We start from the raw sequence: 14,944 nt of genomic DNA on the forward strand, positions 1-14,944 counted from the left end.
CTTATTCATCCAATAACATGAAAATAAACATTTTTCTAAACATTTTGTTTTTTGTCTCATAGAAATATGTAGAAATTCTTAATTAGAATAAAAGTAAAAATACAATAAAAGTCTATAAGTCTAGTATCGAGAAATTTTAAACGATTTTCTTGAATAAGAAACTTTACATTCGTTGTTACACGATATTTATTTCTGATTTACAATTGCTTGTATTTTAAACAAAAACAACTCCAAGTAGTTAACACTATTTGTAGTAAATAAAATGTTTTGTTCGTGTAGATTTAATTATTATTAATATCTTTATTTAGACTTTTTTATTTACACAGGAGGTTTAATTTTACTATTACGACTTATTTTAATAATACTGAAAAAATCAAACTTACGATTTTCAGCTGTAGTGTTCAAACAATTTTAATATTGTCAACTACGATGTAGTATACATATAAATAATTGAACGACTGGGAGCCATTAATATTCAACCGACACAATATAGAATAATGTTTCAAGATATACTGCATTCGAAAATATAATTGCATGAAGATATTCATGAAGGTCGAAAATACTTTAGTTTTGGTCCGAGCTCTTTTGATTTTTTTATAAAACAGACGATCGGGTATAAAAGTGTAACCGAACTGAATTATAACATAACATATAAAGATTAATGATGATTGCATTATGTATATATATTTTTTTTAGTGGTTATTATTTAGACATATTGGTTAATAAGTTCTGGGATTCAGGTTTGATTATGCTTCAAAATTATCATACTTGATGTATTATCAAATAATATTTTTTGATTTTTTAATTGTTATAATGTTATGTCACGTCAACACTTTTTTAACAAACCAAATGTTATTCAAAAATATTAGAGTTAATATATGAATTTGTTAATTCATATGTATGTATATACTAAATGATTTTTAATTATTATAATTCGAAGAGTAACTATAATAGCATATAGCGTGTAGTAACAATGGACCTCCGAAAAAAATGCGTTTCGTTAAAATCGACTACGCCCGTCTTAGTCGGCCGCCGATGAATATTCATGAAATATAGAAAATCTTCCTGGCTGCAGATAGTAAGTACTCGTATATTTTGTATAATATAAAGTATTATTTCAAAGTAAGAATGTTCACGGGGTACGACATTATATTATTAATATGTTTTATAATATGCGATAATGTTCGGTTTTATAGACACTTGATTTTTTCTGCATCACGCGTATTACATAGTTCTTGACTTTCTCGTGTTTAGAAATATGTTTACAGACATCACACGTGCTAAGATGAAAGAAAGAAAAGTTTTAGAGTACATAAAGCCGAGAAGCTAGTGGCGTTGAGATACATGTTAAATCCACAGTGATAATTCGCTTAAAACAATAATTATGTGACGTTGACTTTGATTTTGAATCTAAAGATAAATCCAGTTTTTATATTTCCCTTAGTCCTGGGAATTGTGTAAGTAAAATTCTGAAATGTCTCTTGCCCAAGTCCTGTAATGAACTATGGTTAATTTTGATTTTAATTTCGATCCAGTTACCAAATTGAAATATGGTATACATTTAATTAACTTTATTATATAGAATTTTTTTTTATTGATTATAAAAGTATTCACCAAACACACTGTACCTTTACTGCTTGTAACGGATGTGCATTATTAAATTAATAAAAAAAAATTATAACAAATATGTCCCATCAAAGGTGCACACCAGAAGCTTTATAGATTAGGGTTGCTAAAATGATGTAATGTTACAAATATGTATTACTTATATTGTCATAATCAGGGCTCGGGACTTTATGCATTTGCATATTTGTTCGGGAAATAAATAGAATAAATCTGATTTGGTACAAATCTGTATTATGGTGCTTAGAGTTGAATTTGAAAAGTTTATTGTGCATATTTTTGCATATTTTGGATTTTTTTTTCTTCAATTGCATATTTTTGAGATTTATTGATTTAAACTGCATATTTTAAAATAATTGATGATAATTTACTCGTAAATCAAAAATATTAATTTAAAATGTTCATTTTTGACACGTTATAAAAATGTTATTTAAAAAACTAAACGCGCTGATACATTATTTATTCTAAACAATTTTATCTACATGAATTCGTCTGCAATAATGCCGATAGGGCGATACTCAATAGCGTTATTTCTCTTATTTTATTCGAGGAACCCATTTTTAGCTCTGAAGAAAATTTTATTTTTATTTATCTGTTTTTCAAAGTATTATTTTGTTTGCCAGTACTCAGTAATTGACGAACCATGGACGACTATCGTTTTCTTGTTAATACGTTACTGTGTATTTTGTCGTGTTTGTCTTCGTGTTCGTATTTTTTTTCGTGGCTTGTGTCTGTTAATTTATTAGTGCTCGTATTCGTAGTATAATTTTCTAAAATTAATAAATAAATAAATATACCAAAGAAAAACAATCACAAATTAGTCGCTTGAGAGGTTTCATTTCGGAATTTGGTAGTAGTAGTATGTTGCGGCAGTGGCGCATTTGATTATACGTGCCCCGGGGCAAAATAATTTTTCCACCCTTCCCCCTTACCAAAATATATATATATAAATAAATTCAAAGTTAAGCAATAAAAAAACTAATTTTATTAAACAAATAATAAATCAGTTGTTTTGCGATTTGTATTAGATAATTTTATAGTAATATATATCCTAACGTTAACATAATATTTTTTTTCAGTGAATATTTCCTTCTTAAAAAAAAACATATATATATATATATATATATATATATATTAAATATAGAAAACGGAATTAATACTTATTATATGCACAATGATTAACAATACATGGTTTTTTATTAGATTAAATATATTATATTTATTATTAATTATATATAATAAAATAATCGATAGCTTTTTCTTGACTTTTGAGAAGAATAATGTTCAATAATATCATTAAAATTAATAGTTTTCGTGAAATCAGATTCAATGTTGAGGGTTGTTAATTAAGACGATTTATAATTCCCGTTGTTGATCTTAAATAAGTTTTAACCCTTTTTAATGTAGAAAATGATTTTTCCGTTGAAAAATTACTTAAAGGTGTATATATATATAGTAGCATCCTTAGAGCAATATCAATATAAGAATATACTTCAACTAAATTATTTTCTTTTATAAATGCTAACAAACATTGAACACTTTTAGGTACAATTTTACTCCTTTTGTAAACTTTTTTAAATGTGCCCTAAAGTGAATACCACGTTATATGTACCCGAGTCTTTATTATAAATATTTATTATAAATATATTATCGAACAATACATGTAGTATACCTATTTTGCTATTTCACTATTACCTAGGTGATTAGGTATAGTATAATTTTTTTAATTTCTTATTAGATGTTTAACAATATTTTTTAAAATACTAAACACTACAGAAAAATGTGTGAAAATTAAAAAAAAATCATGAACACATCAATAATAAAAGTTAGAATATTTTGCCGCTTCCGAAAATTTGCCGCCCGGGGCATTTTCCCCTTTTTCTCCCCCCCCCTTAAATGCGCCATTGGTAGTAGGTATGTGCAAGATATATATTTTTTTAATGAAATTTGTATTACTACGTCTTTTTTAATTAAAAATTAATGTATATAAAGCGCATATTTTTATATTTTTTTGGTGCATAAGTATGCGCTTATTTTTAAGATTTTAAACACATAAAGTCCCGAGCCCTGGTCATAATAAATAACTCAGATGCTCCAAGACTATTTAAAAATTTTGGGGTACTTTATATCCCCAAGCATCTTTCTCCTCTGTGCCCCTAATAATTTATTATCATGTCATCAGGTCGGGGTCGAAAGTCGTGTATTCGATGATATTTCGAATGAAGCTGAAAGATATATATATACATACGTAGTTATCGGGTTTTCCCGTGCGTTTTTCGAATTGTAAATCAATTGCGAAATGCGATTTTAAACAATAGCTGATTCAATAACCGTCAACGGTTACGTCACCTTAAACAATTACACGCGTAAATGTCTCGATACCGAGTGAGTAATCCGCCACTCGGCGCATTATATTTATTGTATACGCACCTTTAGATAGTGTATATTATGTTGACGATGGGAAAGGATCGCAATAATTTCGTTACAAATATTAAAATGTACACACGTAACGCGATGAACTACTGTTCGCCACGAGTGTATGCGTTCAACGACCGAAAAAGATGTCCGATCTAGACGAGAATAAGATATTATAATGATTTATCATGATCCCACGACACTATATTATTATACAATTTATTTTATATAGGTGGGCGCTGGCTATTATATAGCATGTATAGCTTTGACGTTTGGAACATCCAACGAATATAATATCGCGATCGTACGAATTAGATAAAAATTGTAATAATGCTCAATTTGGTAATATTATTAATCAAGGCCCTAAACGGTTTTCGATGAACATAGCATAATAGCGTACAATCATAGCGTATCATAAATCAGGGTGTAACATATTGCATATAACCTATTGCACTATCGACGTTTTTGTGAAACAAATTATAGAGCGTGGATTGTTAAACTAAAAATGTATTATAAACGTATTATTTTTTAATCACCGTTATTCAAAAAGTACATACATAGTCGTAACGTACACGCATTTGCCTTTTTCTCCATATTTAGCATCACAAAACATTGAAAATAACAGCCCAAAACAATTCGTACTATTTTTTCAATTTACGAATCGGACGGGGTAAAAAAATAAACACGATCAATGCGTTTGAATATTGCGTTCAATTGGAAAATATAAAACGTATAAATAAAAATTGATTTATTGGTTGAAATGAGTTTTGAGTTATACTTATACCTATATTATTATACGAGTTTTAGAAATGTGCTCGTGAAGGAAATAAATTTAAAAAAAAAACCTTCAGCTCACGGAGAATGGTAATGATTGGAGATCGATTAAAATTAATCGTCGAGCATTTATTAATGTTTACTCTTTTCATGTCACGGCAAAACGTCGTTATTGAGTTGACACGAGAAATACGTATGTTTGCACCGTAATTTTCATCCTTAAAGACCAATCATCTCGCCGCACACGTAGTGGGCGTTATTAACAATATTTGTAAGAGTAAATTGATAATACTCTCTTCATTGATAATAATGTAATAGTATAATGATAATAACATATAATAATCGACGAATCGATGTTTTGAAGGCAACGCTCGAAATGAGCCGATTCAACTGTAATCCACATCTAATGTGTTAATTATAATCATAATAGTGGAATATTATTTTTATCTCGTGAGTAGTTTTGAACTTGTGTATAGTATTTCTACACATGAATTCAATTCGATTTCAAATATTTCGATCACTTTTGGTTTACGTACCTATACGATGACATCATGAAATAACGACGGACGATTAACTTGAGCCCTTAATGTACGATTATTATTCTATATTATATTTTACTATGCACGTTAAAATTTTTCCTTAAACGTCAACGCGATAATAATCAATGTACGTATAATTGCTGTTTTGTATTGATCACGAATAAGGTGCCGGAACAATGAGTAATCCTGAAATGTTTGATTAATTATTCGAGACGAGATATGGAAATATCAATTGAAGTATTTGTCTAGGTACCATATCGTCAAGTCAAAGAGCACATATTATTATATTTGTAGACAGTTAATTTCGTGTTAACGATCAGTGACTTTTGATAATAATAAATCTTGCTTAATCTCGAAACGTGTTGAAAAATCACATTACCAATTTAATCATTAAAATAATAATTTTAAATTTAAATGGCGAGAGTGATGAAGAATAAATACTTTAATTTAAGGTAGTATATCTGTCTCGCCTTGGATCGATGCGTCATTTCCTTGAAGACCGATTCCCTATCCTCATTATTCGATTCAGCATCCAATTTTCGTTAAAATGATTTTGTTCCAGTGAAGAGTGACGATATAGTTAATTAAAAATGTTTAAAAATGATAAGGGAAAAATTACGTCGTGGACAGTTCAATATTTTTCTTGTACAACGGTCTCAGCTCGTCGAAAGTGCGTACGTAGATGAATAATTGGAACATTTTCACTATCGGTGGACGAATATTTGTTGAAAAAAAAAACTGCACTTATTACGTAGCTCATAAGTTGATATTCTGCGCGTGTTGCGTACGCAAAATAGTGAGGTGTGTAATCGATGCGTTACGTCGGCTCGATGAGAGATCGGTACGGGTGCACGTATCATAATACGTCAGAATTCGTCGAAACGGCGTTCGTGTTTTTAGAAACCATTTTTCCATTTAACCGATTGAAAATAATAATGTTAGTCTATGACGTTTCTTATTCGCGCGTTTGATTGAAAATGAAACGATCGTTGGTACGTAATGCTGTAGCACAATTATAGACATACAATCTCACCTACCGTTATTTCAACTTATTGATTGACTATTAGGTGTTCAATTGGAAATCAGTGACCTTTATACGAGTGTATCCTGTGCACAGGAACCTTAATTTATACCGATGATCATATTCCAGCGACAATACACCGTGTATCACCGTTTAGCACGCATAACTAGGAGGATAATTTTTTTCCTCGGACGACCGTCGCTTTCCACGCTTGTTATAATATTATTTTCACACGAATAAAAATATACATATTATATTAAATCCGTGCACTTTTAACATGTTGAAAAATAATCGTTTGAACGTGTCTAGTGGTGCTTTGAAATCCAAACGGATTCGTGTGATCGTAGGATTAATTGTGGAGGCCTATTGACCGCGTCTATTGATCCGAAGCAACGGCGTGGAATGATGTATTATACGTTAATTTCCTGTGATACTGACCGTAATCATGTATTGTAATATCCATAAGATTTAATTATATAATGATATAACATAGTAGTAACCGGTTCTTTAAATGCATTTCCACAAGATCGAACGTATTTTAATCGTAGAGAATTCAGTTTTTCGAACAAATTTAGTAAAAAGTATGCATCATTGCTCATTTTCTATCGGAATCTCGATATAATTCTAAGAAACTGCGGTATAAAAAAACAAATTAAAAACGAAACACGTCGATGAAAATAAAGCGTTGAAAAGCGGTTTGATCGTCAGAAATGGCGAGCATAATACTTCGGGTTAAGACGTACGTTATGACAATAACACGGTTATCGCGCTTGGTAAAGCAAATAGATAATTGACCGTGTGCATCACCGGTGGCGTCATTTCTTTATGGTCGTCAAATAGCAGCCCGGGAAAAATTTGAATCGGTTAAGTATTTAAATAAATATTACACACCTCGCTTTGGGACGAGGAGTTGCATAACCAAAATCCAAACCCTACTAAAACCCTTTGTGATACACGTAGTGGCTTATAACGTGTCGATAAAACTGAACATGCGTTTAATCGCATTTACTTCAATTAACTGATAAAATATTTAGTTAAGGTATCATAGAGTTATTCGTTATTTGAGTACGAAATCGTCGTCGCCTTGCCAGATAACTTTATTGATAATTACTGCTATGTATCGTACGCAACATACTACTCGATGTAGAAATTTTATTTTCGAAAAACGCTGATTGCACGTTTTACATTACAACACGTTTAAATCTGACACGAATCGCGTATTTATCATCGTATACACATCAGCAGTTGCTAATTCAGAACCATCCACCTAGCATAAGTGTTCTAACAACGAAGTTGCTGCACGCGCCACCAAGGGTATTCGTTTTCAAGAACTTGATCTCCGAAAACGTTTTTTGATTGCCGAGTAAAAACAATGTTGTATTCCCCTGGGCAGCGGCGCCGGGAACGTTTTTCGTACGTGTTAACCGCTTTGTTTTCTTAAAACTTTCTCAGCGATCCGAATTCTCTAGATTGCGGGCCGGAGGCGCTGAGAGCCCTGACTCCCGCGCACCGGATCATCCACGGCCGAGGATATCCTTGAGCACGCGCTCGAGGGTACGCGGGTGTAAAAAATAAATAAATAAATAAATACGGCCGCGGTTGTCATAATCGGTAGCATCACACTACCGCCATCATAGACGTGCGTCGACCGCGGCGGAACTGGGTCACAATGATAATGTAACACGAGAGCTACGTCAACTTCACGTCGCTTTATCTTCATGGGTACACATACGCGTGTACTACATTATTATATTGATCAATCGTAGACGATCAAGGCGGAATATTGTGGATTGATATATGTGTATGTGTGTATGTCTACGCATATGTGAAGCGACAGCCACGGCAACGGTATACCGTCCTACACCTGTCATACGCACACGCAGCGGCCGTCCTAATTAGTCTTCGTCCGACGTCGGCGGCACGTCATAAAAAAATAATCATAACAATAATCGTAAATAAAAAAATAAAAAAAATTACGCTACTCTCCTCTGCCAGGGAAATCGGATTGGCCAAAGGGCGTCGCCCGTAAGGGGGTAAACGGGGTGGGGGAACGGTCGCCGCCCAACACCTCCTTCGCGCGCGCGCGCGCCTTACCCGCGGACCGGCGCATCGTCGCACGTACATATATATACAGACTTCGGGTACCGATCCATCGTCAGTTCAGTCATCGTCGCCGATCGTCGAACATTTTTTCACCAAACATTTCAACCGCTCCATCATCGGTACAACCGCAACGACGACTTTTGCGCCGGCAGCATGAAGACGGTGAGTTAAACCTTTGTGTCCATACGACGACGACGAACATCGCGTGTTTTCTCGCTCAAATTCCTGCACCGTTGTTCCCGTTCCGCTCACCGGAGCCGTAACTAGGGTGAGGCAAGCGAGGCACTTGCTTTGGGCGCCTGAAGCTGGGGGTTGCAAAAATATTAAATAATTAACTTATTTTAAGAAATGTTATTTCTTGTTTCGCTAGAAACCTAATTATAATTTTTCCGAACCGTATTATACATATTGAAAGCTGTAAGTGTGATAATCCTACAAGCTAGGGGGCGCATTGCTTCAGTTCTGCCTTAGGATAAAAAATGGCTCGGTACGCGCATACTTCAGATCCAGCGCTTCACCGCACTGCGCGTTCTTTTCGATCGTTTCGAGCACTTCGCACCGTAAATGTTTTCGTCGTTTCGCGGTCAACGAACCACTCGACGTTCTAAAGATCAACACGCTCGCGAAAATCGAAATTCTCGTATTATTAATTATTAAGTTATAACTTATTGACGTGTGATGGGCGCTTTAAAATGCATCGTGTCAATTTAACGCCGGTTCAGTACGACGCGCATAATGTACATGTATATTATTATTATTGTGTTTTCGAGCAGCGAATAAGATCCAAGTGCTTCGGTATACTACATAGCACTTCTCCGATCTCCAGTGGCAATGAGAGTTTTAGTATTTTCTGCGCGGTGGTGTTCGAATTTTTTTGCAACGATCGTAATGATAAGTTAGGCATATTAAACACACGATGTCTTAACGTTTGGAAGAACAATGATTATTGCACACAAATTAATGCTGATATTTTGATGTGTTTTCATTTTTTTTTCGATCTAAAAACCAAGTTCGGGATTTAGGTTATTTTAATTTCGAATGATTTTTAATGAGTATTATTTTAGAAGATTTTCAAAATTTTTAAGACATTTAAAATTATAATTATAAGATATCGTTGATGTACAATTATATATTGTATATATTGATGTCATTGCAATATATTTATCGTCAATTTTAAAGACTTTCGTAATAATTTTATGATGTACAATAATAAAACTTTATTATGTATCGAGATTTTTTAGGCAATTTTGCATTTTAGTTGAACTTAGACATCAGTATTTTAGCTTTAATCATTTTATCAGAATTAACGTTAAACTGATAGATTTTTTGTTCGACAAAGTTTTACACATAAAGTGATAAGTTTAGAACTTTTTTATTCCAATCTTACAAACTAATATTTATTTAATTTTAAGTGCAACATATTATTATACAATTTCACAATACTATTGATGATATAATTTAAAATCATTATTTTAAATTTAACGTTTTATTATAGCTTTTTAACGTATATTTGTTTTTGTCTACTTTTAAATGTCGAACTACTATGTTAGATTTCATAAATGGTAAATAATGTGATTGTCTAATGGAAATTGTAGAAAAATTGCAAAGTGATCGGTGTGATTTGCTTTTAAAGTTTTCACTTATTCACGACTATTTAATCTACAACGGGTTTTTTAAACTAACAATTTATAAGAAAATGTATTTGCTTATTTCATACATGCTATGAAATGCATAAACAAATGCATTGCTATTTATGAATATATATATATAATATATATTTACTACACTATTAAGAAAATATTCATATTTAAAATACATTAACGATATCTGTATGGTATTTGACATTGAGACGTATTTATACGTAGATGCCATATCGATGTTGTCCATGACCATGTGAGACGCAAGTAGTCATTATACGGATATTAGATCGATGCATATATATTAGGTGGTACTCCTACATATATTATTTTAGAAGGGAATTAATTTTTATCAAAAATGTATAATGGTTTGTTTTTAAAATTGAATTATTTGAATATTGTTGAAATAACAATCGGTACGAAATTAAAGAATTAAAACTTTTTTCTTACTATTAGTCAATTGTAAAATGAATACAAAGGTCGATAGAATATAAAATATTTAAAATGATTGTGCATTACGATACATTTTATTCACCTTTATTTTGGAATAAAAAACTATTTTTAACAATTTTTTTTTTTTGTTATAATATAAATATATTATATTAAATGTGATTTATAAATATTAAACATTTTTACTAATATATAATAAGTATGTATTTTTTTAAATTAAAACTTAATTTAATACAATTGTTGTGGTGTTTGTAATAATGTCTTTAAATTATAAAGTTCAATAAATACTAAAAATATTACTCAAAATAATAATATTCATGTTGGGATAAACTTTTTTTTGAACCAAACTTTTCATTCAAAGTAAATTTTTAAAGTGGTATTACTGAAACTGGTCTTTATATAATTGCCAAAAAACAAGTATAGGACTCATTCTTTAAGTCATCGGAGTTTGTGGTCAGCTTAGTGACGTAGAATATAATTTCAACATATATTTAGCACCTGCGGATAATCTTCGACAAGCTTAAACATTTTTTTTTTTAAATCACTGTAGCTATGTTTAGTACATTTATAAGACTTTAGTAACTTATTATAGCTAACAAATTATAAATTTAAAAATCTTTGCACACACAAATCATTTCAAAACCGTATAAAAATACTTTAGAAAATTTATGTCATCTAAAATGCTAAGCCCACTCAAACAACAGTAATAAAAAGGCATATTTATAAAATATTTTTTCATTTAACACATATTCAAATAATACCTTATAGTAAAATAAATGTCCTATTTTTTTTTTAAATTAAATTTTCAACAAATATTAAGTTTTCTTTTTTATAATAATTTGTAAGATATATGTTTTAATTTTTATCGAAATATTTCTTTTTCAGTTTTTATTTATTGCATTTGTCGCTTTTGTGGCGGCTCATCCTCAAAGTTATGATTCAGAAACTTCTTCTGGTTATGGATCTCCAACCACACCATCGTCTCTTTCTTCGCCTTACCAAGGAAACCTTGGTTACCAAAAACCTGGTTTAGATGTTTCAGCTTATTCATCCGGTGCACCGGCTGGATATCAAGGAAGTGGAGCTGCTGGATATCAATCTACTTCTGGATCGTACCAACAATCAACTCCAACTCCTGCATACAAAACTAATGCATTCTCTGGTTACCAATCTGGAGCAGGATCAGGTGCGCAGTCCGGTTATCAATCTGGTGCCGCTGCTTATCAGTCTACTCCAGCAAGTTCACAATACTCCAAAGTTCCACTTTCTGGTTACCAGTCTGGTGCTGGATCATACCAACCAGCTTCGTCTCCTCAACTGTACTCTCAAGTTGGACAAGCTGGTTACCAGTCTGGTGTTTCTTCTTACCAACCCGGTGCAGCTATCCCTTCTTACCAATCAACTCCAGCTACGCTAAACACAAAGGCCAATTACCAATCTACATCTTACAGTTCTAAGTCGTCTGCTGCCCCTGTTTATCAACAAACTGCATCAACACCACAATACCAACCGCAAGGCTCTCCGTCGTCCTATGGACAACGTTCCCGCCCGAAACCTATTTCTTCTACAGTGTATCAAAAACCTGGATCTGAATATGAAACTTCTAAAGACTCTAGCTCTGCCGATGATTACAGCCCAGCAAACAATGCGTTCAGCGCTTTCGCCCCAGGCAATATTGCTGGACCCGTAGAAGTTACCCCTATTCTGTCACAGTCCAACCAACCAAATCTTGGTGATGGTTCTTATTCATACAGGTATAATAATGTTTTTTCGATACACGCCTATTGGTTATAATTGTAATATGAAATTTATGTGTTTTTAGTTACGAGACTGGCAACGGTATTTCGGCTTCAGAATACGGTCAACTTAAACCAGGTGGTCCAGAAGGAATCCAAACAGTTTATGGATCATTCAGTTACCCGGGAGAAGATGGAAAGCTTATCACTGTGACTTACACCGCCGATGAAAATGGATTCGTTCCCAAAGGTAGCCATCTCCCGACACCACCACCAATTCCAGCTGAAATCCTTCAGTCACTAGAACAGAATGCTGCAGAAGAAGCCGCACAACAAGCATACCAACAGCAACAGGCAGCTTATGGACAAAACGGTCCTTCAACTTCAAATGGACAAGAATCAGGTGTCTATGGTCAGTCATCTACCGCTGGATCCTATGCACAGACTTCTGCTCCGGGATCTTATGGACAGACGTCTGCTTCTGGATCCTACGGACAGACGTCTGCTCCTGGATCTTATGGACAGACCTCTGCCCCTGGATCTTTCGGACAGACTTCTGCTCCAGGATCTTACGGACAGACCTCTGTTTCTAGTTCATACGGAAAATCCTCTACTTCTGCACCGAAACCATCGAACTATCAAAAACCACAGGGATCTTTCGGATACGGAGGTGAAACCAACGAAAAGTCTGCCAGGGCCTACGGTCAAGCATCCGGTGCACCGTCATACGGACAAGCTCCAGCTGCAAATCCTTCGTACAAATCGCAACAAGGTTACCAGGGCCCAAACGCTTCGGCTTACAAAAAGTCCCCTAGCGCTTCAAGCTATTAGAAGCAGTTACCGTTCTAATAATTTAAATTTTAATAATTTATAATAATATTTTGATCCAGTTTGTATTGTCGCAATGAAATATAAATATATTTTTTTATAAAAAACGCCTTGTATATATAACACACAATCTACGCGTCCGTCTTTCTTTTTATACGCATATACCCGTGTATCTGTAAATCATTTATAATCCGTATCATTATTCGTTCTTATTCGATACCATATTGATCCTATTGCACCTTTGCTTATGTAATCGTGTATAAATTAACTCGAGTACCAAATCATCTACGGCCGTGAGCACACCTGTATTAAGTAGAAAAAAAGATGTGTCGTCCATGACAATCCCAAGACATAGGATGATAATCATTATTTCGTATTTCGGTCGCGCGTTCAAATCGTCTGATGTATGTATTGCTCTCATAACACAAATATTATGTAAATTACGATACTAATTTCTACTCCGTTATTGACCGACTAAATGAAGCGTTATGTATTGTAAACGCATAGAACATAATTTAATATAATTCATTGTATCAGTTTTATTTGTAATTCAATTCGAATTGCGTGTAAAGTTTACACTGTAAATAATGTTATATAGGTGACATTGTTTTTTTTTTAATGTTCTCTTCGTATCGTTTGTTTAAATGAACAATCAAAAAAATAATAATTTAGTAACAATACAAGCATACATATTAGCATTTACTTATATAAAAAATAACGTATGTAATTATATTATGTTTGTATTGTTTTTATAGTAATATATAACTATTGAGTAATAAATAATTTATAGATAATTAAAAAGATACAGCTGTTATAAAAAAAAAAAAAAAAAAAATAATGAATTAACTTTGTGCAATATAAAATTATTTTATATTTTTCGTTAATATATATACTAGCTGACCCGACATGCATTTTCATGTAACTATGAATATTGAATTCGAATTGGTAAAATTAAAAAAAAAATAATTATTATTCCAAAAACATAATGTTTATTATTCTAATACTTTATAATACACAACATTCTTATTTTCTGGCACGTATATGAACAATTTTGTTAGTATTCCGATACGGGAGTAGGTGACATATAACTGTCCATGTGAAAAACATGGTTCTTTAAGATCGATGCCATAAATTTTTAGCGACTGCTTAACTTAAACTATTTATATATTTATATATTTACAGATATAAATAGTTTAAGTTAAGTAGTCGCTAAGTATTTGTGGCATCAATTTTAAAGAACCATGTTTTTCACATTCTTAAATTATGAATAATTTAAATTTATATATATACAGTTAAATTATACATAATTTAAGAATCATTAAAAAAAAAAAAAAAATAATAAGTTAACAAATTATTGTAAGCATACTTTTTTTTAGTGTTTTTACATTTTTTTATATTCTAGTGATATTGTGTATAGGCATGAAGAAAAAATTGAGATATTACGCTCCCTTAATATATAAGTTTAAAAATTTGATTTAATTTAAAATTAAAAATGTGTGTTTCTTTTCCAGAAAATGTAATTCAAATAACGTTTTGTTAATAGGAATTAAATAATATATTTGTATGCTTTTGATTCGGCTGCATTCAAATTAGGTCCTGAATTTAAAATTATTAAACTAGTTGGATCTCCATTTTACTAAAAGAAAAATTCATAACTGAAAATATAACTAAAAAATTATAGAAATAACAAATCGATTCGATTTTGTAAAATTAATGTCGTATACATTTTTACCAACACAAAAGTGATTTTTAGAAAATATTATTTAATTTTTATTTATATTATATAATAATTTTAACCTTTTTAATATTCTTTTATTT

General features: G+C 32.0%; 1 protein-coding gene across 1 annotated transcript; it reads left to right on the plus strand.

The window, feature by feature from the left end:
- Positions 1 to 8,506: 8,506 nt before the first annotated feature.
- LOC112689821 (mucin-19-like) lies at positions 8,507 to 13,745 on the plus strand. Its single transcript, XM_025563686.1, has 3 exons — positions 8,507 to 8,637; positions 11,448 to 12,316; positions 12,385 to 13,745. Exons 1-3 carry the CDS (start codon positions 8,629 to 8,631, stop codon positions 13,127 to 13,129), a joined length of 1,623 nt encoding a protein of 540 aa, XP_025419471.1. The 5' UTR covers positions 8,507 to 8,628; the 3' UTR covers positions 13,130 to 13,745.
- The last annotated feature ends 1,199 nt before the right edge of the window (positions 13,746 to 14,944 follow it).

This window comes from Sipha flava, unplaced genomic scaffold (assembly GCF_003268045.1).
Source record: "Sipha flava isolate LNK unplaced genomic scaffold, YSA_version1 472_pilon_pilon, whole genome shotgun sequence".
NCBI classification, from domain to species: domain Eukaryota; kingdom Metazoa; phylum Arthropoda; class Insecta; order Hemiptera; family Aphididae; genus Sipha; species Sipha flava.

Coding starts and splice junctions, on each gene's coding strand:
- LOC112689821 (XM_025563686.1), top strand. Junction 12,317..12,384: donor GATGGTTCTTATTCATACAG/GTATAATAATGT, acceptor ATGTGTTTTTAG/TTACGAGACTGGCAACGGTA.